The sequence below is a fragment of the Ranitomeya imitator genome, chromosome 7 (assembly GCF_032444005.1).
Source record: "Ranitomeya imitator isolate aRanImi1 chromosome 7, aRanImi1.pri, whole genome shotgun sequence".
NCBI lineage: Eukaryota > Metazoa > Chordata > Amphibia > Anura > Dendrobatidae > Ranitomeya > Ranitomeya imitator.
This window is the reverse complement of record NC_091288.1, coordinates 100,858,654-100,882,097: the sequence shown is the minus strand read 5'-3', so window position 1 is coordinate 100,882,097 and position 23,444 is coordinate 100,858,654. Positions and strand designations below refer to the sequence as shown.

The window sequence follows — 23,444 nt, the reverse complement described above, 5'->3', positions numbered from 1 at the left end:
CTGATGCTCCACCACTACCACTACCCTCATTACCAGCTGACAATGAACGCCCCCGGCCACGACCTCTTCCACCAGACTTCCTCATTGTTTTAAAAACGTAACCAAACTAACGGTATTTGTTGCTGTCACACAACTTACACGGTGAGCTATAACTTCAGTATGATTTAGCTACCCCTTTACAGGTGGGTGAGACCACAACGAAAATCAGGCACAATGTTACACACTCTGTTTTTGGTGGCACCAAATGAGAGAGATGCCACACACACAGGACTGTCACTGAAGCACAAATGTAAATATTAATCTCCCACTGTTTTTTTTTTTTTTTTCAGGGAGACTTTAGAAACAAAATAAAATAAAATGATTTTTTTCAGGAAGAATTTAGAAACCAAATAACATAAAATTATTTTTCCAATGACAATTTAGAAACCAAATGAAAAAAAAAAAAAAAAGGCTTTCTATGCCCCACTGAGTGAGAGATGCCACACACAGGAATCAGGAGTGGCACACAAGCCCAGAGGCCAATATTTTTCTCCCAATAATTGATGTAGTGATTTTGTCAGGTAGATTTTGGAACCCAAATCAAGCAAAAAAAATAATAGGCTTTCTATGGCCCACAATTGGAGAGAGAGAGAGAGATGGCACACCCAGGAGTCAAGACTGGCACACAAGCAGAAAGGGCAATATTAATCTCCCACTGATTTTTTTTTTTTCAGGGAGACTTTAGAAACAAAACAAAATAAAATAAAATGATTTTTCAGGAAGAATTTAGAAACCAATTAAAATAAAATGATTTTTTCAGGGAGAATTTAGAAAACAAATAAAACAAAAAATAGGCTTTCTATGGCCCACTGAGTGAGAGATGACGCACACAGGAGTCAGGAGTGGCACACAAGCCCAGAGGCCAATATTTATCTCCCACTGATTGATTTATTGATTTTTTCAGGTAGAATTTAGAACCCAAATCAACCAAAAAAATAAATAGGCTTTCTATGGCCCACTATCTGAGAGAGAGAGATGGCACACCCAGGAGTCAAGACTGGCACACAAGCAGAAAGGGCAATATTAATCTCCAACTGATTTTTTTTTTTTTTCAGGGAGACTTTAGAAACAATACAAAATAAAATAAAATGATTTTTTTCAGGAAGAATTTAGAAACCAAATAAAATAAAATGATTTTTTCAGGGAGAATTTAGAAAACAAATAAAACAAAAAATAGGCTTTCTATGGCCCACTGAGTGAGAGATGATGCACACAGGAGTCAGGAGTGGCACACAAGCCCAGAGGCCAATATTTATCTCCCACTGATTGATTTATTGATTTTTTCAGGTAGAATTTAGAACCCAAATCAACCAAAAAAATAAATAGGCTTTCTATGGCTCACTATCTGAGAGAGAGAGATGGCACACCCAGGAGTCAAGACTGGCACACAAGCAGAAAGGGCAATATTAATCTCCCACTGATTTTTTTTTTTTCAGGGAGACTTTAGAAACAAAACAAAATAAAATAAAATGATTTTTTCAGGAAGAATTTAGAAACCAAATAAAACAAAATGATTTTTTCAGGGAGAATTTAGAAAACAAATAAAACAAAAAATAGGCTTTCTATGGCCCACTGAGTGAGAGATGACGCACACAGGAGTCAGGAGTGGCACACAAGCCCAGAGGCCAATATTTATCTCCCACTGATTGATTTATTGATTTTTTCAGGTAGAATTTAGAACCCAAATCAACCAAAAAAATAAATAGGCTTTCTATGTCCCACTATCTGAGAGAGAGAGATGGCACACCCAGGAGTCAAGACTGGCACACAAGCAGAAAGGGCAATATTAATCTCCCACTGATTTTTTTTTTTTTTTCAGGGAGACTTTAGAAACAAAACAAAATAAAATAAAATGATTTTTTCAGGAAGAATTTAGAAACCAAATAAAATAAAATGATTTTTTCAGGGAGAATTTAGAAAACAAATAAAACAAAAAATAGGCTTTCTATGGCCCACTGGGTGAGAGATGATGCACACAGGAGTCAGGAGTGGCACACAAGCCCAGAGGCCAATATTTATCTCCCACTGATTGATTTATTGATTTTTTCAGGTAGAATTTAGAATCCAAATCAACCAAAAAAATAAATAGGCTTTCTATGGCTCACTATCTCAGAGAGAGAGATGGCACGCTTAGGACTGGCACACAAGCCCAAAGGACAATATTAATCTCCCTTTTTATTTTTTCAGGAAGAATTTATAAAACCAAAAAAATAAAAATAAATAGACTTTCTATGGCCCACTATTTGTGAGAGAGATGGCACGCTCAGGACTGGCACACAAGCCCAGAGGCCAATATTAATCTCCCACTTTTTTTTTTCAGGGAAAATTTATAAACCCAATAAAAAATAAATAAATAGGCTTTCTATGGCCTACTATCTGAGAGAGAGAGAGATGGTACGCTTAGGACTGGCACACAAGCCCAAAGGCCAATATTAATCTCCCTTTTTTTTTTCAGGGAGAATTTATAAAACCAAAAAAAAAAAAAATAAATAGGCTTTCTATGGCCCACTATTTGTGAGAGAGATGGCACGCTCAGGACTGGCACACAAGCCCAGAGGCCAATATTAATCTCCCACTTTTTTTTTTTTTTTTTCAGGGAAAATTTATAAACCCAATAAAAAAAAAAATAAATAGGCTTTCTATGGCCCACTATTTGAGAGACAGATGGCACGCTTAGGACTTGCACACAAGCCCAAAGGCCAATATTAATCTCCCACTGATTGATTTAGTGATTTTTTCAGGTACAATTTAGAACCCAAATCAACCAAAAAAATAAATAGGCTTTCTATGGCCCACTGAGTGAGTGATGATGCACACAGGAGTCAGGAGTGGCACACAAGCCCTGAGGCCAATATTTTTCTCCCACTGATTGATGTAGTGATTTTTTCAGGTAGATTTTAGAACCCAAATCAAGCAAAAAAATAAATAGGCTTTCTATGGCCCACTGAGTGAGAGATGGCACAGACAGGGATGGCACTCTAGCAGAAATGCCAATCTTAATCTCCCACAAAAAACAAAAAACAAAAAAGGAACTATTACTATCTCCCTGCAGTAATCTCAGCCAGGTATGGCAGGCAGCAATAAGGAGTGGACTGATGCACAAATTAAATAAAAAGTGTGGACAAACAAACAAGATAGCTGTGCAGAAAGGAAGGAACAAGAGGATTTGTGCTTTGAAAAAAGCAGTTGGTTTGCACAGCGGCGTACACACAGCAATGCAGCTATCAGGGAGCCTTCTAGGGCAGCCCAATGAGCTACAGCTCTGAGAAAAAAAAAAAAAATGTAGCTTCCACTATCCCTGCACACCGAAGGTGGTGTTGGACAGTGGAAATCGCTACAGCACAAGCGGTTTGGTGGTTAACCCCTTACCGGCATCGGACGTACTATACCGTCCGATGCCGGCTCCCCTGCTTTGATGCAGGGCTCCGCGGTGAGCCCGCACCAAAGCCGGGACATGTCAGCTGTTTTGAACAGCTGACATGTGCCCGTAATAGGCGCGGGCAGAATCGCGATCTGCCCGCACCTATTAACTAGTTAAATGCCGCTGTCAAACGCAGACAGCGGCATTTAACTACCGCTTCCGGCCGGGCGGCCGGAAATGACGTCATCGCCGACCCCCGTCACATGTCCGGGGGTCGGCGATGCGTCTCCATTGTAGCCATAGAGGTCCTTGAGACCTCTATGGTTACTGATTGCCCGTCGCTGTGAGCGCCACCCTGTGGTCGGCGCTCACAGCACACGTGCAATTCTGCTACATAGCAGCGATCAGCAGATCGCTGCTATGTAGCAGAGCCGATCGTGCTGTGCCTGCTTCTAGCCTCCCATGGAGGCTATTGAAGCATGGAAAAAGTTAAAAAAAAAGTTTAAAAAAATGTGGAAAAAATAAAAAAAACATAAAAGTTTAAATCACCCCCCTTTCGCCCCAATCAAAATAAATCAATAAAAAAAATATCAAATCTACGCATATTTGGTATCGCCGCGCTCAGAATTGCCCGATCTATCAAATAAAAAAAAGTATTAACCTGATCGCTAAACAGCGTAGCGGGAAAAAAACTCGAAACGCCAGAATTACGTTTTTTTGGTCGCCGCGACATTGCATTAAAATGCAATAACGGGCGATCAAAAGAACGTATCTGCACCGAAATGCTATCATTAAAAACGTCATCTCGGCACGCAAAAAATAAGCCCTCAACCGACCCCAGATCACGAAAAATGGAGACGCTACGAGTATCGGAAAATGGCGCAATTTTTTTTTTTTTTTTTTTAGCAAAGTTTGGAATTTTTTTTCACCACTTAGATAAAAAATAACCTAGTCATGTTTGGTGTCTATGAACTCGTAATGACCTGGAGAATCATAATGGCAGGTCATTTTTAGCATTTAGTGAACCTAGCAAAAAAGCCAAACAAAAAACCAATGTGGGATTGCACTTTTTTTGCAATTTCACCGCACTTGGAATTTTTTTCCCGTTTTCTAGTACAAGACATGCTAAAACCAATGATGTAGTTCAAAAGTACAACTCGTCCCGCAAAAAATAAGCCCTCACATGGCCAAATTGACGGAAAAATAAAAAAGTTATGGCTCTGGAAAGGAGGGGAGCGAAAAACGAACACGGAAAAATGAAAAATCCCCTGGTCATGAAGGGGTTAATGGACCCTGCCTAACGCTATCCCTGCTTCTGACGAAGCGGCAGCAACCTCTCCCTAAGCTCAGATCAGCAGCAGTAACATGGAGGTCGGCGGGAACGCCCCTTTATAGCCCCTGTGACGCCGCAGACAGCAAGCCAATCACTGCAATGCCCTTCTCTAAGATGGTGGGGACCAGGACCTATGTCATTACGCTGCCCACACTCTGCGTTTACCTTCATTGGCTGAGAAATGGCGCTTTTCGCGTCATTGAAACGCGACTTTGGCGCGAAAGTCGCGTACCGCATGGCCGACCCCGCACAGGGGTCGGATCGGGTTTCATGAAACCCGACTTTGCCAAAAGTCGGCGACTTTTGAAAATGAACGACCCGTTTCGCTCAACCCTAATAGTGACTTTTGCATCACGGAATACGTTCACTCTGGTATTGTGTATGATGAGGATGAGGATAAGTAGGAGGATAACACCAAACAGACAAAATCTGGAAGAGGATACTCATGTGTGGTTGGGAAGAGGTGCATGAGATACACCTTCACAAAAAAGACAATGTATTTGAGGATATGTTTCGCTGTTTTTATTCGATGGTGCACAGAAGTCTTGCCCAATAAAACCTTGTTCATTTTTATAAGAGTCAGCCTGTCAACATTGTCAGTTGACAGGCGAATGTGCTTATCTGTTATAATTCCACCAGCGGCACTAAAAACTCGCTCTGACAGAATGCTAGCAGCAGGGCAGGCCAGGACCTCCAAGGTGTAGAGAGCCAGTTCATGCCACATGTGCAAGGTACTCCCTCAGCATCTTCCCAAACATTGCACTTCTTGTGCCAGCACCCCTTGCCTCTGTGCTGACACGATGGGAGGGTCTGAGAAAACTGTCCCAGAACTTTGCCATTGTTCCCCTGACTGAACTGGATTGTACTTCTTTCTCTCTCGCTTGGACTCCTTGGTTGTACAACAAACTCTGACGTCTGCTTCCAGCGTTCTCACATGGGAATTTTTTCAGTAATTCCACTACAAGGGCCCTCTGATACAGCAATATTTTTATACAACTTGTAGTGTTGGTCTAGAAGTGTCACCAACCAGTAATGAATGTCACTGAAAATTTTAATAATGCGAGGGTCACGGGAAACTCAGCACAACATAAAGTCAGCCATGCGTGCCAGACTACTAACAGGCAAGACTTCCGTGTCCTCACCAACAGGACGACTGAACATGCTGTTGTAACACCCCAGGTAATCGGTTGTTACAGTGATGTTGCCTTCCTTTCGGGGAGGGCAATATCATGCGTGGAGGCAAGGAGGATTCTCTTTACCAGGTATCTACCAACACACAACACATTCTGAATACAGGCCAGAAGGGGGAGCTCATGATTCAGATTCAGGGGAGCTTCCCCAACTTTAAGTATTCTTGTCTGGAGGAGGAGTTAGTTCAGTTGGAGAGAGACACTGAGAAGAAAGGAAGTCTGGAGCAGAGAGCAGACTATGGAGCTGTGCAGCCAGGACTGAGCTGCAGCTCCAGGAAAGGAAAAGAACCCGAGGAGTTGATGTGTGCAGTGAAGCAATTGAGGAAAGGGCACAGGAGAGGAAAAGGGCTCGGAGGGGAACTGTGACCGGGCACTCTCAGAGCTGAAGCGCAGAGACCGGGCACCAGGAGCCTGAGGCTTTAATGGAACTCTAGGACACTTAGCAGAACCTGAGGGCTTAGAACTTTATGTGATTTGCCCACACCACACCTGGAGGTGAAGCAGCACCTGAAGAGCCCGGCTCCTGATAGAGACCCTGTAAAATGGCTCAAGCTGTCCATCATACGAGTACCTGTTCTAGGACAGGAGTGAGTGCAAGCTATGAGCAGCAGGGACCTCGCATATTAGCGCAGTAGGAAGGCTTACAGACCTCACCTGGGAAAGGGGTCACCTTTGCCTCCAAGCCGGCCGGACCACATCACCACCCGTGCCTGGTATCCTGGACTGTGGACTGCTTCTACCAGTAAACCGGGTAAAGACTTTACAACTCTGTGTCCTTCACTTATTCGTCAGCATACACTACCCCTGCCATGCACCTTGGGAGCCCTAGGGACCCCGCTTCAGCTGTGGGAAACGTCACCATCTTGCTACATGAACACCACCCCAGAGGACCCCTTTAAGCAGCGTCGGTCCCACTGACCGAGAACCAGAGGTGGCATCATGAATAGACTTTATTACCAAAAATCCTTTAAAGACTTTCCCCTTTTGTTGAGTGCCCAGGGCCACGGACCGGGTCGCAGCCCCCGTGACATCCCTTTTAAGAGCGACCAAACCCGGTACCGAGTATCCCCATTGCCCTACTAGGCGACTAAACCTTGGTGTCACGATCAGGATGGACCGACCTATTGGAATGGGTTCTGTGCACCATGGACTATAATGGACTGTGTAAAATTGTTAATGGCCGCCATTGCTGCACCACGAGGCGGATAAAGGAGGAAGAAGATCTGTTGCCATGGGTGGAGTTCAATAACCGGCGTGAAAGCTTGATGCACCCCCTACAGAGACTCTAATGCCAACAAAACATGTCCGTCACCAGGACGGATACGCCCCTGGAGATGGCTGGAGGGAAAGTGGAAAAGACACCGCCCAGAAAGTCCATGGATGAAGAAGGAGAAAGACGCAGGAAAGCGTGGCTTCACGATACCTCGAAAATGCTTTGACGGACAGCAGTGCAGAGCCGCCGAGACCTGCTGACACAAACAGAAAGACCCCCAGTCCGCAGCGGCAAGAAACCTCAGACCCGAAGCCTATCTTAGACCCGGAGCTCCTCGCTGCGGAGATGGACGAGCTGGCCCTGCGACTCTTGCGGACCCAGATGACAGCGGTGGCCACCTGGAAGGAGTCCCTGATCTGCAGAATGAAGACTGAAACTCACTGGAGCTTACCACCAGCGCTCACAGCCCCAGCAGAGCCAGAGGGAGTGACGGTGCTGCAGGAGATGGCGCCAGGGACAGATTCGGAGCCTGCACCTGTAACCCCGATGGAGACAGAAAGTGAGGCATTGCCGAAAAGTGAGACGACACCAACGGAGAACGCGGAGCCCGCACTTGTGACCTCAGTGGAGCCAGAAAGCAAGACGCCGCAATCAGAGATGACAACCCCGCAGCACCAGTCCCTGCAACCAGCGATTCTGACCCCAGCGGAGGCAGAAAAAGACCAGGCACCGGTGAGACAGGTATGCAAACTGCCCCGGTAGCTGAAGACACCCTAGTGGGACCCCTAGCAACCCCACCGACTTTATCACCTGGCCAATCAGTGACAGTCATAGTATCCTGGGACCATATGCCTGATATGGGAGGCGCACTTACTGAACCAATGGTACCTGAACCATTGCCCTTGAAAGAATGCAGGCCCAAAGAGACTGTTCATTGGAGGCATCCTAAAACAGACTTAATGGGATTCCAAATAGAGGCCCAATCCGCAGCTAATAGTGTTAAAATAACTGAAACAGAAAATTACTGCAGACAGCAGATCTTAAAACTGGCCACAGAGGAAAAACAACATAGAGCTAGATGGGAGGCTATGGAGAAAAGGAACCTACTAGCTAAAGCTCTGTCCCGTGCAGCTAGACCTACCAATAGTGGACCTATACAGTCAGGAACTGTTGTAACCTTCAACCTGGACAGAATAGACTTTATTACTAAAAACCCTTAATACGCTTTCCCCCTTTTGCTGAGCGCCCAGGGCCACGGACCGGGTCGCAGCCACCGTGACATTCCCTTTAAGAGCGACTGGACCCGGTACCGAGTATCCCCATTGCCCTACTCACTGTCCTCCTCATCCTCAGGCCATCCCCGCTGAATAGACGGTATGACAGCTGTGCTTGTAGTATTGTCTATAGCACATGAAAGTAGCTCCTGTTCTTCCTCCTCCTCATTGTCTACCAATCCAAGTTGTGATGACATAAGGTTGGGCTGAGTGTAATCACCCTGTATGGTTCCTTGCTCCATGTCCTCATGCTCTGCCTGCAATGCATCCTCCTTAATTGTGAGCAGAGAGGTTTTCAGAATGCTAATAAAGCGGGATGGTGATGCTAATTATGGCATCATCACCGCTCACCATCTTGGTGCAGTCCTCAAAGTTCTGGAGGATGGTACATATGTCTGACATCCATGTCCACTCCTGAGGTCTTATGTGTGAAGTCTCAACTGGATATCGACAGCCTTGTTAATGCTGGTAGTCAACAACTGCCCTCTTCTGCTCAAAAATCCTTTCCAACATATGCAGAGTAGAGTTCCAACGTGTGGGGACATCACACATCAGTCAGTGAGCCGGAAGCTGCAAACGCTGCTGAAGCATGGCAAGGGCGGCTGAAGCTGTAGCTGACTTTCTAAAATGGGGAGACAGATGGCTTGCTTTCACTAGCAGATCCGACAGCTCCGGGTAGCTTTTCAGAAAATGTTGAATGACGAGGTTAAGCACATGGGCCAGGCAATGTACGTGGGTGAGCTCACTTAGCCTCAGAGCCACCACCAGGTTCCGGCCATGGACACACACAACCATGCCTGGCTGTAGATTCAGCAGTATCATCCAAATGTCTGACTGCTCTTTCAGCACTGTCCACCTATGCAGATTAGCTTTCGCACAGCCTGTTGCCACTTGGCTAAGGAAATGCTGCAGTGTTTCCAGCTTCTGACTGATATGTTCACTACAGAGATGGAGACTGAAGAAGAGGAGGAGGTGCAGGAGCTGTAGACTGTGGGGGCAACCCTGACTGACGTAGGGCCCACAATCAACGCCGTGGGGAGGATGTGTTCCACCCCAAGGTCCAACTGGGTCCCGACTTCCACTATGTTAACCCAGTGTGCCGTCAGTGAGATGTACCATCCCTACCCACAAGCACTTGTTCACGTGTCCATGGTTAGGTGGACTATCCCAGTAGCAGCATTGTTCAAGGCATGGGTAATGTTGTGGGACACATGCTGGTGTAATGCCAGTAAGGCACACCGGGAGAAATAGTGATGACTGGGGACGGAGTACCATGGGACTGCCGCCGCCATCAGGTTGTGGAAAGCTTCCATCTCAACGAACCTAAAAGGCAACATTTCGAGCGCAAGCAGATGAGAAATGTTCAAATTAAGTACTGTGGACTGTGAGGCATTGGCTGGGTATTTCCGCTTGCGTTCCAATGACTGGGGTATAGCCAACTGAAGGCTGAGCTGGGACAAGGACATGGACGGGCTTGATGATGGTGCTGGTTGACTGTGGGCAACAACAGGTGCAGGACCTGAGGCATCTTCACAGGCACGGTGAACTGGGGATTAGCTTCTATGCAAAACAGTGGAAGAAGCAGTGTTGTCACCTGCAGACAGTGTTCCTGGAGCCTGGGGTTCAGCCCACAAAGTCGCGTGCTTTGCTGTCATGTGCCTAATCATGCTGGTGGTGGTCAGGATGGTAGTTTTGCTACCCCTGCTGATGCGGGCATGGCAAGTGCTGAAAATTGCCTGTTTGGGGTTGTTGGCAGAGTCTTTAAAAAAATAACCAGACTCGGAAAGATCTAACAGTTGGAATGGCAACTTCTGTCATGTTGGTGTTACGGGAAACAGATGCATGCCTCTGTCTGCGGCCACCACACTGCTTCTTCCTGCCTGTTGGGGTGATATGCCTCCTTCCTCATGTGTGCTACTGTCCTCGCTTTGCATGTCCTCCTACCAGGTTGGGTCAGTCACTATGTCATCCACCACCTCGTCTTCCACATCCACACCCCGCTTCTCCTCCTGACTTTCTAGCAATTGTGTCTCATCATCGTCCACCTCTTGTGACACTTTCCCACCATCGCCTTCATGTGACCGTGGCTGTTCAAATGTTTGGGCATCGCTACATGCGATCTCATATAAGAATGCATAATGAACAATAAACAGTGATTGAAAAGGAACAAAGGAACAGAGCTCAAATCAAATATCGAGATTCTCTATGTATACAATAACATTGTCATTTCCAGTGTAAAAATCATTATTGTCACCAGTGTAAGATCTGAGGGGACATTCCTCAACAATGTGCTGAATTGTTTGATGGTCAGCTCCACAGTCACAGGTAGGAGAGTCAGATTTTCCCCACTTATGCATAAGATCTGTACAGACAACAAAGTTTGTTTTGATACGATTCAGAGTAACCCAGGTTTTCCTTGGGGGATTTTGTAAGTGAGGAAACGATTGAAGCTCACCGTCTACTACACTGACCCAAAGTTCTCGCCAATTCTCTTCTGAATTAAAATCATGTTCATACAAAGTAATTGCAGTTCAGATGGGTGGATGTCTTGATTTCAGTCGCTGTATTTGAACATCTTGGACATTTTGATGATTTGGGAGATTTTCATTATTCACTACTTTGGTGTATTCTTTAGGTAGGAGCTTTTGTCTTCTCAGGTTTGCAGGTGTGATATGGCTCAAGACAGGTAACCAGTGGATGGGCATAGATCTGATGGCACCAGATATTATGTGCATAGAGTTGTTCAGCTGAGTGTCGATTGCATTCATGTGACTACTATACTGGAGCACAATATTCTGCAGCAGAATGCACCAATCAGATCAGATATTGATGAGACACAAATTTTAAACTACAGGACTAATAGGGGACAATATGCATATCAAATCAATAGGGTCCAGATCGCTGACAGCCATGAAATGTTTCCTATCTATAAAAAGGTAAAATCATGATTAAAAAAATATGACAGCAAAATCGAATGTATGTGATTGTCAGGAGTGAAAATATTGTAAATGTTGGGAATATCATAATTTTATGAAACTGAAGCCACATCCCATGATCAGCCCTATTATGAGTCATCCAGGGGAAGTGTGTGGGTGTAACTTAGGTGCTGATAAAAGGACGAGGTGAATTATGATCTGGATCCCTTGCAGAGAGATACATATCAGTGTGTGCATGACCCACGTTCACTGGGCATTTCCAATCGAAGTGCTCTTCTTTGCTAATCTCTGACCATCTCTGTGACTAGCAAATAGTTTCTTTTGTTAATCCTGTTTATTTTGTGTAACTCTATATGCTGTATTGTTTGTCCATTTGTAAAATATTTTGTATATTTTGTTTCTAAACACAACCTATTACTCTGGATGAAATATAAAATGTAATAGTTATTTTCCTTCTGTTCTTTAAACCACACTCCTGAAAGTCATATGCTACCATAAACCAGGTGTCCGATCGGCCTTTAAAAAGCAATTGGTGGTGGCAGCGAGTAGTTCTTAGGTTTTTGTGGAGTTAGCAGTGACCACACTGGGGTATATACAGTGGGGAAAAAAACTATTTAGTCAGCCACCAATTGTGCAAGATCTCTTACTTAAAAGATGAGAGAGGCCTGTAGTTGACATCATAGATAGACCACAACTATGAGGGTCAGAATGGAGAAAACAAATCCAGAAAATCACCTTGTCTGAATTGGCAAGATTCATTTTGCATATTATGATGGAAAATAAGTATTTGGTCATTAACAAAAGTTTTGTTATATATCCTTTATTGGCAATAACAGAGGTCAAACGTTTTCTGTAAGTCTTCACAAGGTTGGTGCACACTGTTGGTGGTATGTTGGCCCATTCCTCCATGCAGATCTCCTCTAGAGCAGTGATGTTTGGAGCCTGTCGCTGGGCAACACGGACTTTCAACTCCCTCCAAAGGTTTTCTATGGGTTTGAGATCTGGAGACTGGCTAGGCCACTCCAGGACCTTCATATGCTTCTTACGAAGCCACTCCTTTGTTGCCCTGGTGGTGTGCTTGGGATCATTGGGCGTAACTTGAAGCTTGCGAGCCCCAATGCAAAATCTCCAACAGGGCCCTCAGCTAACACAGCTCTTTAATAGGAAGTATTTTCACACAGGGCAAAGGAACCTTTTGGGCCCACCTAGTCTCCAGTGCTCATGTGAAATTTCAAACTCTGCACCTAATATAGCTCTGCTAGTCATATATTTACACCGATTGACATAATTCCACAACACAACACATTAACTTTTTGACTATAAATGATCATTATATGCAGAATTAACTTGATTTTTCTCGTGCATTTCAGCAACAATTCCATAACAACTTCTTTCTCACCATCAGAATTCACCCAAGCCAGCAAGTTATGGTTCTGAGTCTGTGTCATAAACTTGGTTCGAACCCCTGAGCCTGTGTTTTGTGGTTAGCCTCTCTGTCCCCCGAGCCACAGCAGATACATCTTTTCTCTGAGTGTTTAGTTTCTGCTATCTTTGCTTAAGTCTTTTCAAGAGAAAAGGTATATTTATTTACTCATTTGTCTGCCTTATCACCTTATGGTACGGCTTTATATATCGTATTTTTTGGACTATAAAATGCACCAGGCCATAAGATGTATCCCAAATTTTGAGGGGAAAAAATAGGAAAAGAATGTTAATGTTAAAATGGGGAGATCCATCCTACAGCCTGAATTTAGAGTACTAAGGGGGCAGCAGCTGAGGAGCTGGGTCACAGGAGGTAGGGCAGAGATCTAGATCTGTGCATGTGCCACCTCCGGCAGCAAGTTCCTTTAAGTCCACCACCAGGAAATCAATGTACTGAGTGGGGACTTCGCTCCTGCCTGACCACCGACATTTTCTTGAAGCCCAGGGACACCCCCTTCTGACTTTGCCTCACTCCTGCCGCCACTGCCCGCTTCCTGCAGTAGTGACCCTGAATCCTGTGAAACCGCTCCACCACAGTGCCCCCTCGGTAAGCTACATTTATACCATAAGATGCACCCCCATTTTCCTCCCAAATTTTTGGGGAAAAGTACATCTTATAGACTGAAAAATACAGTACTTCCTGCTTTTCCCCTGCTGTTATTTCCTGCTGATGATAGTCTCATTTGGATGTCCAGCCATACTGCTGTACTGTTAGCCAGGCAATGTAAGACCAGCTAGAGTTTATCTCTCTGCTGTTTATGTTCTTTACCAAGCACTTAACTTCTATTTCTAGCTTAGGATATAGGCGACATATTCTCTAGAAGTGCTTACTTAATCCTTTATTTTGTATTTCATGGTTTGTTTTACTGACTCTGCGATCACTTTCTATTTCAGCACACTTTCTGTTCTGTAGGTAATTTCCACTCTGCTCTGCATAGATCCGAGTTACCATTGTCTTTTCTGTGGTAAGGGCTATCTCAGCTCACGGAGGAACAACTTAGGACTGTTCGGTCAGGATCTCTACTCTGTACAGTAATCGGCAGAGTTAGCTGCAGTTTTTAGTGTGTCACCTATTTTTCGGAGTGAGTTGTTACACTAGCATAACACTCAGGCTGACCATACATATGTGAAAGCTTCCAGCTATCTCTCAATTCATATGAACGTTTGGCTCAGCCAAGCATTAATGTGGTTTCAATGTAGAGAGGCCATGGCCACACAACCCTGGTGGTGGCCATTCTCCCTAAAGGTGATAAGAAAAAACAAGTTGGGTGCTACAATTCAAACTGCCCAATCCTTCTGTGCCGGTTGGGGAAGAGATGGGAGGCCCCTTACACATTAGCTAGTGAGTTGATCCCACTGAAATTGGGGAGTTCAGCCAACTTTTAAAAAATATGTATGGAAGCCATAACACACGTTTTTATACTGTTCTACTATGTTTCTGGTAACTGCTTAGCAGCTCCGAGTATGAGTACTCATTATCATACATAAAGTCCTACCTTACAACCGTCAGGTCTCTTAATTCAACAGGGGTTCCCCCAGATGATGAAATAAGGTAGGCTGAGTATAATACATGTTTATTGTTCCCTATCATGTTGATAGATACTGTTTGTATATCTTATATGTGTCCTTTGAGTCTCTTAGCAGGGGATTATGTTTTGTTTGCATTTGTCAATATATTTGAAAGCGTAACCATGATTGTAATTTTTATTTCATAAATCAATAGTACACATGAAATTAATACACTTTATAACATATCTTATCAGATAAATCTGCTTCTTTCTCTCTCAGAATTAATTAGTCATTATCAAAATTCTCAATTCTGAGGAAAAATCTGAAGGCAGAAGAAGGCAGATACTACAGATACAATCTATGAATACCACCCAAAGAAAAGATAGGTGTATATTGTCTCTAAAAATTCATAAACATTATGGAAAATTAATAATAAGCACATGTAAATTCAACAGAGTAACGCAATGATCACTATGACCACTATGTGTCTAGTTTCTACAGTGCTACATCACATATAGTCAAAATGCCAAAGTTTGAGGAAATATAAACTTCATCCACATGTCTGCACCTCACTGGCTATATTATAGGCATTTGAATGATGCAAGAGGCTAACTTACTAATTACATTAGATACAAGACAATAACAATGAGATGAATTATATATTTTTGCAGACTAATGTGGTATGTGGTCATGATGCCCCGATACCATTCTATGCACATAGGGGGAGGAGCTAAAGGCAGAGCTCCTCCCTCCTCCTCCTCCCCCTCTCATCTACATAGACTCTTATCTGCAGTATCTGCCATCTCCTATGTAGATAGGAGGGGGAGGGGCTAAAGTCAGAGCTCCTCCCTCATCTATAGACTTGTTATCAGCAGTATCTGCCATCTCCTATCTCATTAATGGGACAGGCTGCCTGCACTGGATACAGATTTTACCTCAGAAGTGAGAATTTTGATAACGGCTGATCAATTTTGGGAAAGAAAGAAGCAGATTTATCTGTTAAGATATATTACAAAGTTTTTCATTTTAATGTGTACTATTGATTTATGAAAAACATCTGAAAACGAGGTTTACGTTTTACATGTTCTGTATTATTTCACTTAGTTATGTCTTCTTGCATATTGAATCCATTGTAAAGCAGTGATCTCTATTGTGGAAGTGCAGAGGCCCCTCGCTCCTCACATCATATGATCGCTCCTATTAAGGATCTAGACAATGCTAGTTAAATGAAACAAGGACAATGGCATATATCAGCCAGAATGCCAGCATGTCTGATGCCACAGCAGAATGAGGATTCCACTGATTTAGCCTTCAGGGAGGGTTTGGGAAGAATCCCAAAGTGTTCCTCGGTCTCAGATAGGTGTGGGTTAATAACTGCTGTAAGTGTGCGGAGCGAGCGATCAGTCTTCCAAAGTCCAGTCAGCAGGTTACAGTCTGTTAACTGACTTGTCTTTATGCAGCTTCAACACGATGTATCTTGTCCTGTGGAACACCGGTGTTCTGGGAATTTTGATCCCGCCGATGCTGGCCATGAAGATGAACTATGATGGGTAAGAATTTCCCTTATTTTCTGATAAATTCTTGGCTGCTTTACATTACACATGGCAGATCTGCGTTATTAGTGGTGTTTAGGGCAGTAGGCATTAAAGACTTGCCAGTTTCTCCCTACAGTCAACCTAACTTGTATTCTTCTAGTTTAATTTAATGTCTGGATAAAAATGTCCCAAATCAGAACAGTGCCTGCACGCCTTGTCTGTTTCAATGCCGCCATAAATCTACTCCATATATCTGTCACCGATGTGTGTCCTTGGCAGTCTGCTCTTCTGCCAGACAGGCCATGTGAATGCATTTCAATCATTATTGCTGTGACTTCTGCATTAGGTCAGTGTACAAGTAAAAAGATCTACAAAGTGTCTATAAAAAACATGCTTCTCCTCAAAATGAACCATAGTGGAGTAGTGACTATGTACGTGTCCTGATAAGTATGGGCTTACATATTCTTGTGTTCAGCTTAATATATGTAGACATTCCCCCTTTGAGGTTTATTTAGCAGAAGGCTTTCTGGGGGTAATGGATTGTCGTCTTTTAGCATCAGCGTTACACATTTAGAATTAACAATGGGCAGGACTCTAGGATCGTGTTTGTTATTATATGCTTCAATAACTGTAGATATGTATCTAGCATCACATACTTACATGGTTATGCTACACTGGCAAAGTACAGTAAAGAAAGCAAAATTCCTATCATTCTTGGACCAGAACAAGAGCTTTTGTAGTCAATATCCCCCACAGAAGCTTTGCGGGGAGCAGAATTGGTGTTACAGTCATGGCCGAAAGTGTTGGCACCCTTGAAATTGTTCCATAAAACAAAATATTTCTTCCAGAAAATGATTGCAATTACACATGTTTTCTTATACACACTTATGTCCTTTGTGTGTATAATTACACACAAATTGTTGCTGAATGATACAACTTTTCATTCTCGCTATAGTACTATGAAATATAAATAATGGAAAATCTTTTTCAATACCTCCTTGGTATACTTTAGCTGCTTGCCCAGCTCGGGGTTTATGGATGAATGATTGGGTAGGGATCATATTACTTATTATGTTGTGTATTAGCAGACTGCAATTGATCAATGATTACTAAGGTAAGTTACACAGATACACTTGTAGGTGCAGTCTTTAAAGAAGCATTCCCATTAATATTTTTTATTAAATGGGTGTATATGTGCATGGAATAGTGTGAACATATTCATATAGTCACCTACCGCAGATCTCTGGTGTCCAGCTCTGCTCTGCTCCTCTTCTCAGTAATGTCATCCCTCTTCAGACTCTCCAGATCACTCTATGCTCTATGCCTGAGCCGGAAGTCTATTTTACAATGAAAGTCTCATTCTGACGCTCCATAGACTTACATTGTAGAAGCCATTTCTGGGTCTCGCAGAACACAGTGTGACCCGGAGAGTCTGCAGAGTGGTGATGTCACTGAGAAGAGGAGCAGAACAGAGCTGGATCCTGGAGAAGATGGCGGTAGGTGAGTATATTAATACACTCTCACACATTTAATTAAAAAAAATGTTAATGGGAGTGTTTTTTACTGACATTTTATGAGACAACATCAGAGTCCAATGAGGTATTTAGTGAATCAATCATAGATGTATACTATATTTATTTTACTCACTTATATAGCACCATTAATTCCGCAGTGCTTTACAAACATTATTAACACTGTCCCCATTGTGGCTCACAATCTAAATTCCCTATCAGTATGTCTTTGGAATGTGGGAGGAAACCAGAGAACGCAGAGAAAACCCACGCAAACACAGGGAGAACATACAAACTCCTTTCAGATGTTGTCCTTGGTGGGATTTGAACCCCGGACCCCAGCGCTGCAAGGCTGCAGTTCTAACCACTGAGCCACTGTGCTGTCCATGTGCTAAAAGCCACACATGCCTATACCTATTCTTTACATTTTCTTTGATGTACAATAACAAATTGTATTGTGGTACATATTATTTTCTGGTTAGCCAATAAAGGCGTCACTCCTAGAATACTTTTGACATCAATGGGCAGAAAAGTATTCACTTACATTTTCTTTAACATTTACAGCTACAATAGTAAAAGGCTTGTGCCCACCAATATATCTTATTTTATTAGAGATGATTATAGGGGTTATCCAATGATAAACATTGATCATCTAGCCAAAGTGTGCACACCTGACAGCAGCACTTGTCACTGTTTATGGGATTGGTGGGCACACATGGGCACTACCACTCTATTAACATGAGGATGAGGAGGGCCATCGAGTTCCCTGAGCGATGTTCAGTTTTTAAAGGGATCACATATTTTTTTTACTGTAAGTTACGAGAGAGGTCTAGCTACAAAATGTACAATTGCTGAGAAAGATAACTTTGTACATAATTTGCTGTGAAAGGAAGCCAAATGAAGGACAAGATGATACGAAGAGTTTTATAGAGATAAATAGGGGTGAGTAGCATCATAATTGTACTATTGAGGAGAATCATATTGGCAAGTAATTTTTACCACACAATATACACCGTAAAAACAATTCCCAAAAAGCATTGTCAGGATTGTGTTCTTTTTCCAATTGAACTACACTTGGAATTTTTTTCCAGTTTTCCAGTACATTATGTGCTAAAAATAACAGTGTCATTCAAAAGCACAGCTCGTCCTGTAGAAAAAAACAAGCCCTCATACGTACATGTAGACAGAAAAATAAAAATGTTATCACTCTTGGAAGAAGGGGAGGAGAAAATTAAAAGGCAAAAACGCAAGTGAAAAGTGATCCATTTTGCTCTTATTTTATTCCTTGTGTTCCCTGAGTATTCTGATTTTTTCTTTTTTTAAATCTGCCATATTTTTCCACTTATATGTCCTTTTTTATTGTGCCCTGAATGCTAATTTGTATGGTCTTTAACAAGATGCTAAAACATCGATCATTTAGTGCAAAGAAGTCTAAGACACGCCCCATAAAATCCTGTGAGCCACACCCCAGAGAATCATGTGAGCCACCCCCCCAAAGAATCCTGTGAGACACGCCCCCAGAGATTCCTGTGTGACACCCCCCAGAGAATCCTGTGAGCCACGCCCTCGAGAATCCAGTGAGACATGCCCCCAGAGATTCCTGTGTGACACACCCCCAGAGAAACCTGTGAGCCATGCCCCCGAGAATCCTGTCAGCCACACCCTCGAGAATCCAGTGAGACATGCCCCCAGCGAATCCTGTAAGTCACACCCCCAGAGAATCATGTGAGCCACACCCCCAAAGAATCCTGTGAAACACGCCCCCAGAGATTCCTGTGTGACACCCCCCCAGAGAAACCTGTGAGCCACACCCTCGAGAATCCTGTGAGCCACGCCCTCGAGAATCCAGTGAGACATGCCCCCAGAGATTCCTGTGTGACACACCCCCAGAGAATCCTGTGAGCCACGCCCCCTTGTAAATACCATAAAAATTAGCACTAGATAGAAATGTGCAAATCTCTGGAACCACAAGGTAGATTTAAGAAATAAAACACTAAAGACTGAATAATATGGAGGGCCCCAGGAACAATATAAGAGCAACAACTGCCCACTTTTGGCCCGGTGACCAGTCCACTTTAAATGCAACTTCGATTAATCGTATTTTTCAATTACATTTGGTATCCTAATGCCTTATATTATGACATTTGAGAGGATAAACGGATCATAAGTAACCGAAGCTAGAAAGGTTGAGTTAGTATGGACAGATTCTTACCTCCTGCTGCTAAAATCAAATAAACAGCAAAACATTACCAACGGCTCCTGTTGTAATAAATTCCAACACTGAACCCATTCACATCTGAGTGGATTATTGCATTACTCTAGATCATACTTGATGATGCCGTGTCATTCCGCTACTCACCCCTATCTATCTCTCTACCGCTCTTCGTATCATCCTTCATTTGGCTTTATTTCATAGCAAATAATGTACAAACTTATCTTTCTCCGCAATTGTACTTTTTGTAGCTACACCTCTCTCATAACTTATAAAAAAAAATTGATCCCTTTTAAAACTGAACATTGTTCATGGGTCCCGATGGCTGTAAATGTTAAAGAATAGGTAGAGGTATGTGTGGGTTTTAGCATATAGTATACATCCATGATTGAGTCATTAAAGATCTCACTAGATTCTGATTTTGTTTCATAAAACATCATTAAAAAAAACACTCCCATCTATATTTTTTTAAATGAAAAGTGTGAGAGTGTATTAATATATTCACCTACCGCCATTTTCTCCGGGATCAGGCGCGGTTCTGCTCCTTTTCTGAGTCACAGCAAAATGGGGTAGATTCACATAAACTATGGTGGTTGCCTATATCAACCAATCAAAGCAGCTTTCAATTTTCCTGAGTACTATAAGTAATTAACATCACCACAAAAGGCCAATATTACTGCCGTGTAGAAATCAATAGGTAACTCCCATCCACCCCAGAATGTCAAAACTGTAAAGTTTCCTGGTCACTCGTAATAATCATGTGTAAATTATTTATAACCTCAGCATCTCTTTTATGGCTAATATGTGGGTATCTTGTGTCAAATTCAGAATGCTAGGATAATAACATAAGAGCCTGCATTTACCATTATCATGGCTCCTGTACTGACATCTCTTGATCTGAGCAGTTACCTTCTGAACCTCAGTATTTGTCTACTGATTCAGTCATTATGACATTGTGCATGACATCACATATATGACTATGACTATGACATTGTATGTTTAATATAGGAAATCCAGAGAATATCTGCATTGTACATTGCCTAACTGTAACAGAGATACAGTGCCGAATATACATAACCCCCTAAACAGTGTCAGCCACACAGTGCACCATTAGCATTTACCTGTCCAAGCTACAACAAGCCGAGCTGCTTTTTGCCATATGAATTTTTCATGTGAGCAGCTACTAGGGGGCGCTATCATGTATCTTCCAAGTCCTGCACTGATGGCTGTCTTCCTATAACTACAGTTAGTTAAGTGAACATTTTTATTGGAATATGGTGATGGAGATGAAACGACAGGTAATTACAGGCAATTAACGTTTCGGCCACCCAGTGGCTTTGATCACAATAATGCCTCTGTGGCGGTTCGTTTCTATAACTGGATGTTTTGTTGTGTTGAGATAATCAATAGAGAAGATGACCAAGCCTTAACCTCATATAGGAATATATGGCCAATGGTCCCAACAGAGAGCATGAGGAATGGTGTATATACAACATCTAACCAGGAAAGAATTTGCCGTGTAGCCTTGAGCCGGCTGGGACTAAAGTAGATAGCGGTAACGGTGCTGTATGTGCACGCTTTTCCTTAGAGACTAAAGATGCTTAAAAATCCATTGGCAGTGCACCGGGGACCGCGATCCAGGTCAAGAGAGCCATCATTGGTGGCAAAGTGGGAGAGGCCGACACAGAAAGACATTTCTGCTCTGTCTTTCCACTGCAGCTTCTTCCTTAATCCCCAAAATACAGACAAACATGTCGGTGTCCAACTGATTTGGAAGGGCTCATATTGCCCCTTTGTTGCAGGATGTGCACCTCTGCTTTATGGGGTGGCACTCTTCGAAGAATGTCCCAATTTGCTGATCGCAAGGAAAGAAAATAAGGAAATGATCTAAAAGATGTACTAACCCCTTTCCCACCTTAAAAATATAGTTATGTCTAAGGTGGGTTCCCCCTGTTTGCTGCGGGCTCCGGCGATGAGGCCACAACTTTTCCGGCACATGTCAGCTGATTTGAACAATCTTAATCCTAATCCTGCCCATCGGCTCCCATTTCACATAACTGCAGTGTTAGGGCTAGCGGAACGCACCAAATAATAAGACTGATAGTGTACGGTGCGTTCGTAGCCCGGGGTCCACCGTGCAGAGATGGAACCTGCTGCTGAGTAATGACGGACTATATGGCGGTACTCATAAGTATACTCGCGTGGGTTAAACTTCACCCAACGTGAAGGAAGCGATCCTGTTGCGTCACAGGATCGCGGTACCGCACATAGAAGGCGAGCAAGCAGTCAGCGAACTTAACCCCAACTAGGATTAAAGTCCGATTAGACCACTTGCTGACACAACACCGCAACAGGGTGTGTTAGGCAACTCTTATAATTAGAGCACCGAAGTGCGAACTGTGCCGTGCTGGCAGGCACCACTAAGCACCCAGACGTGGGTCAGGAAGCGCACTACTGGCGCGTGGCGCCGCACTGGCGGTCACAACAATAGACGCTGATACGTGTGTGACACGTTGAGTGATTTGTCGGGTGCTAGATAGCAGCCATACTCCATACGCGAACAGTCATACAATAGGGTAGGGGTATTTAATGAACGACTTGCACTCACAACAAACACGTATTCAATTGTACACTAGCGCATGGCCGTGCGGTCATGCGCAGTTTATATAATTGCAGGACAGGAAGTGGCCACTGAAACTTTGCCCTTCCAGGGCCTGCCAAGAGGACCAATGGAATGCGCTGCAGAGCCAGAGCACATGACCCTCGATCTCCAACGGGAGATCTTGCTCTGGGCATGCTCAGTGTGCGCAAACAAGGACTTAGTCCCAGGGAAGTCCGCTCGCCGCTGACCAGCACTGACTTTAATGGCAGGAGCTGAAGAAGCAGCAGTAACTCTTTGTACAGAGTGAGAGCGAGCAAGACACTGGGAGCGACGTCCCTGCTGAGCAGACTCCACTGCGGCTGGAGGAGAATGGGAGACCGCAGCGGAGACGGATCGAGATTCCCCCTGTGCAGCAGAGGAAACTCGACTCCTAACATTACCCCCCCTCCTAGGGCCCCCCCCTCCTTGGGCCTCGCTAGGCTCAAAGGCAGCAATGAGCTGTGGGGCCCGAATGTTTTCAGCAGGCTCCCAAGACCTGTCCTCTGGACCATAACCCTTCCAATCCACCAAATAAAACTTTTTGCCGCGTACCACCTTGCACCCCAAAATAGCGTTCACCTCGTAATCGTCCGTAGACGAACCCGATGTCCCGGTAGATGACTCGGAAAACCGGGACATGTATACGGGTTTCAAGAGGGACACATGAAAGGTGTCGGTGATACCCAAGCGTGGAGGAAGAGCCAGGCGGTAGACCACAGGATTAACCTGTTTGAGAACCTTGAAGGGACCCAAGTAGCGAGGAGCAAACTTAGTGGACTCAACTCGCAGCCTGATGTTACGGGCGGAGAGCCACACCAAGTCGCCAGGGACAAAAGTCGGAGCGGGGCGCCGATGAACATCGGCGGAGGACCTCATTCTCTCCTTGGAGGCCCGAATGGCATCCTGCGTGCGATCCCAAATGTTCCGTGCCTCCACAGCCCAGTCTGCCACCCTGGGATCAGCGGAAGACACAGGCATGGGCACAGGAACACGCGGATGCTGGCCGTAATTTAAGAGGAATGGAGTCTGACCGGTAGAGTCGGCTACGGCATTGTTAAGTGCAAACTCTGCCCACGGTAGCAAGGATGCCCAGTCATCCTGTCTGGCAGAAACAAAATGTCGCAGATATGTGACCAAGGTTTGTTTGGTCCTTTCTACCAACCCATTCGTCTCGGGATGATATGCCGAAGAGAGATTTAACTCAATAC

General features: G+C 43.9%; 1 protein-coding gene across 5 annotated transcripts in view; it reads left to right on the top strand.

The window, feature by feature from the left end:
• The window catches only part of CPO (carboxypeptidase O), a 600,072-nt gene that overhangs the window by 392,772 nt on the left and 183,856 nt on the right, over nucleotides 1-23,444 (top strand). For all 5 annotated transcript variants that reach the window (XM_069733693.1, XM_069733695.1, XM_069733697.1 and 2 more), the window contains one exon: nucleotides 15,798-15,887. In XM_069733693.1, the coding sequence (XP_069589794.1) occupies nucleotides 15,798-15,887 (90 nt within the window). The remainder of the gene's footprint in view (nucleotides 1-15,797; nucleotides 15,888-23,444) is intronic.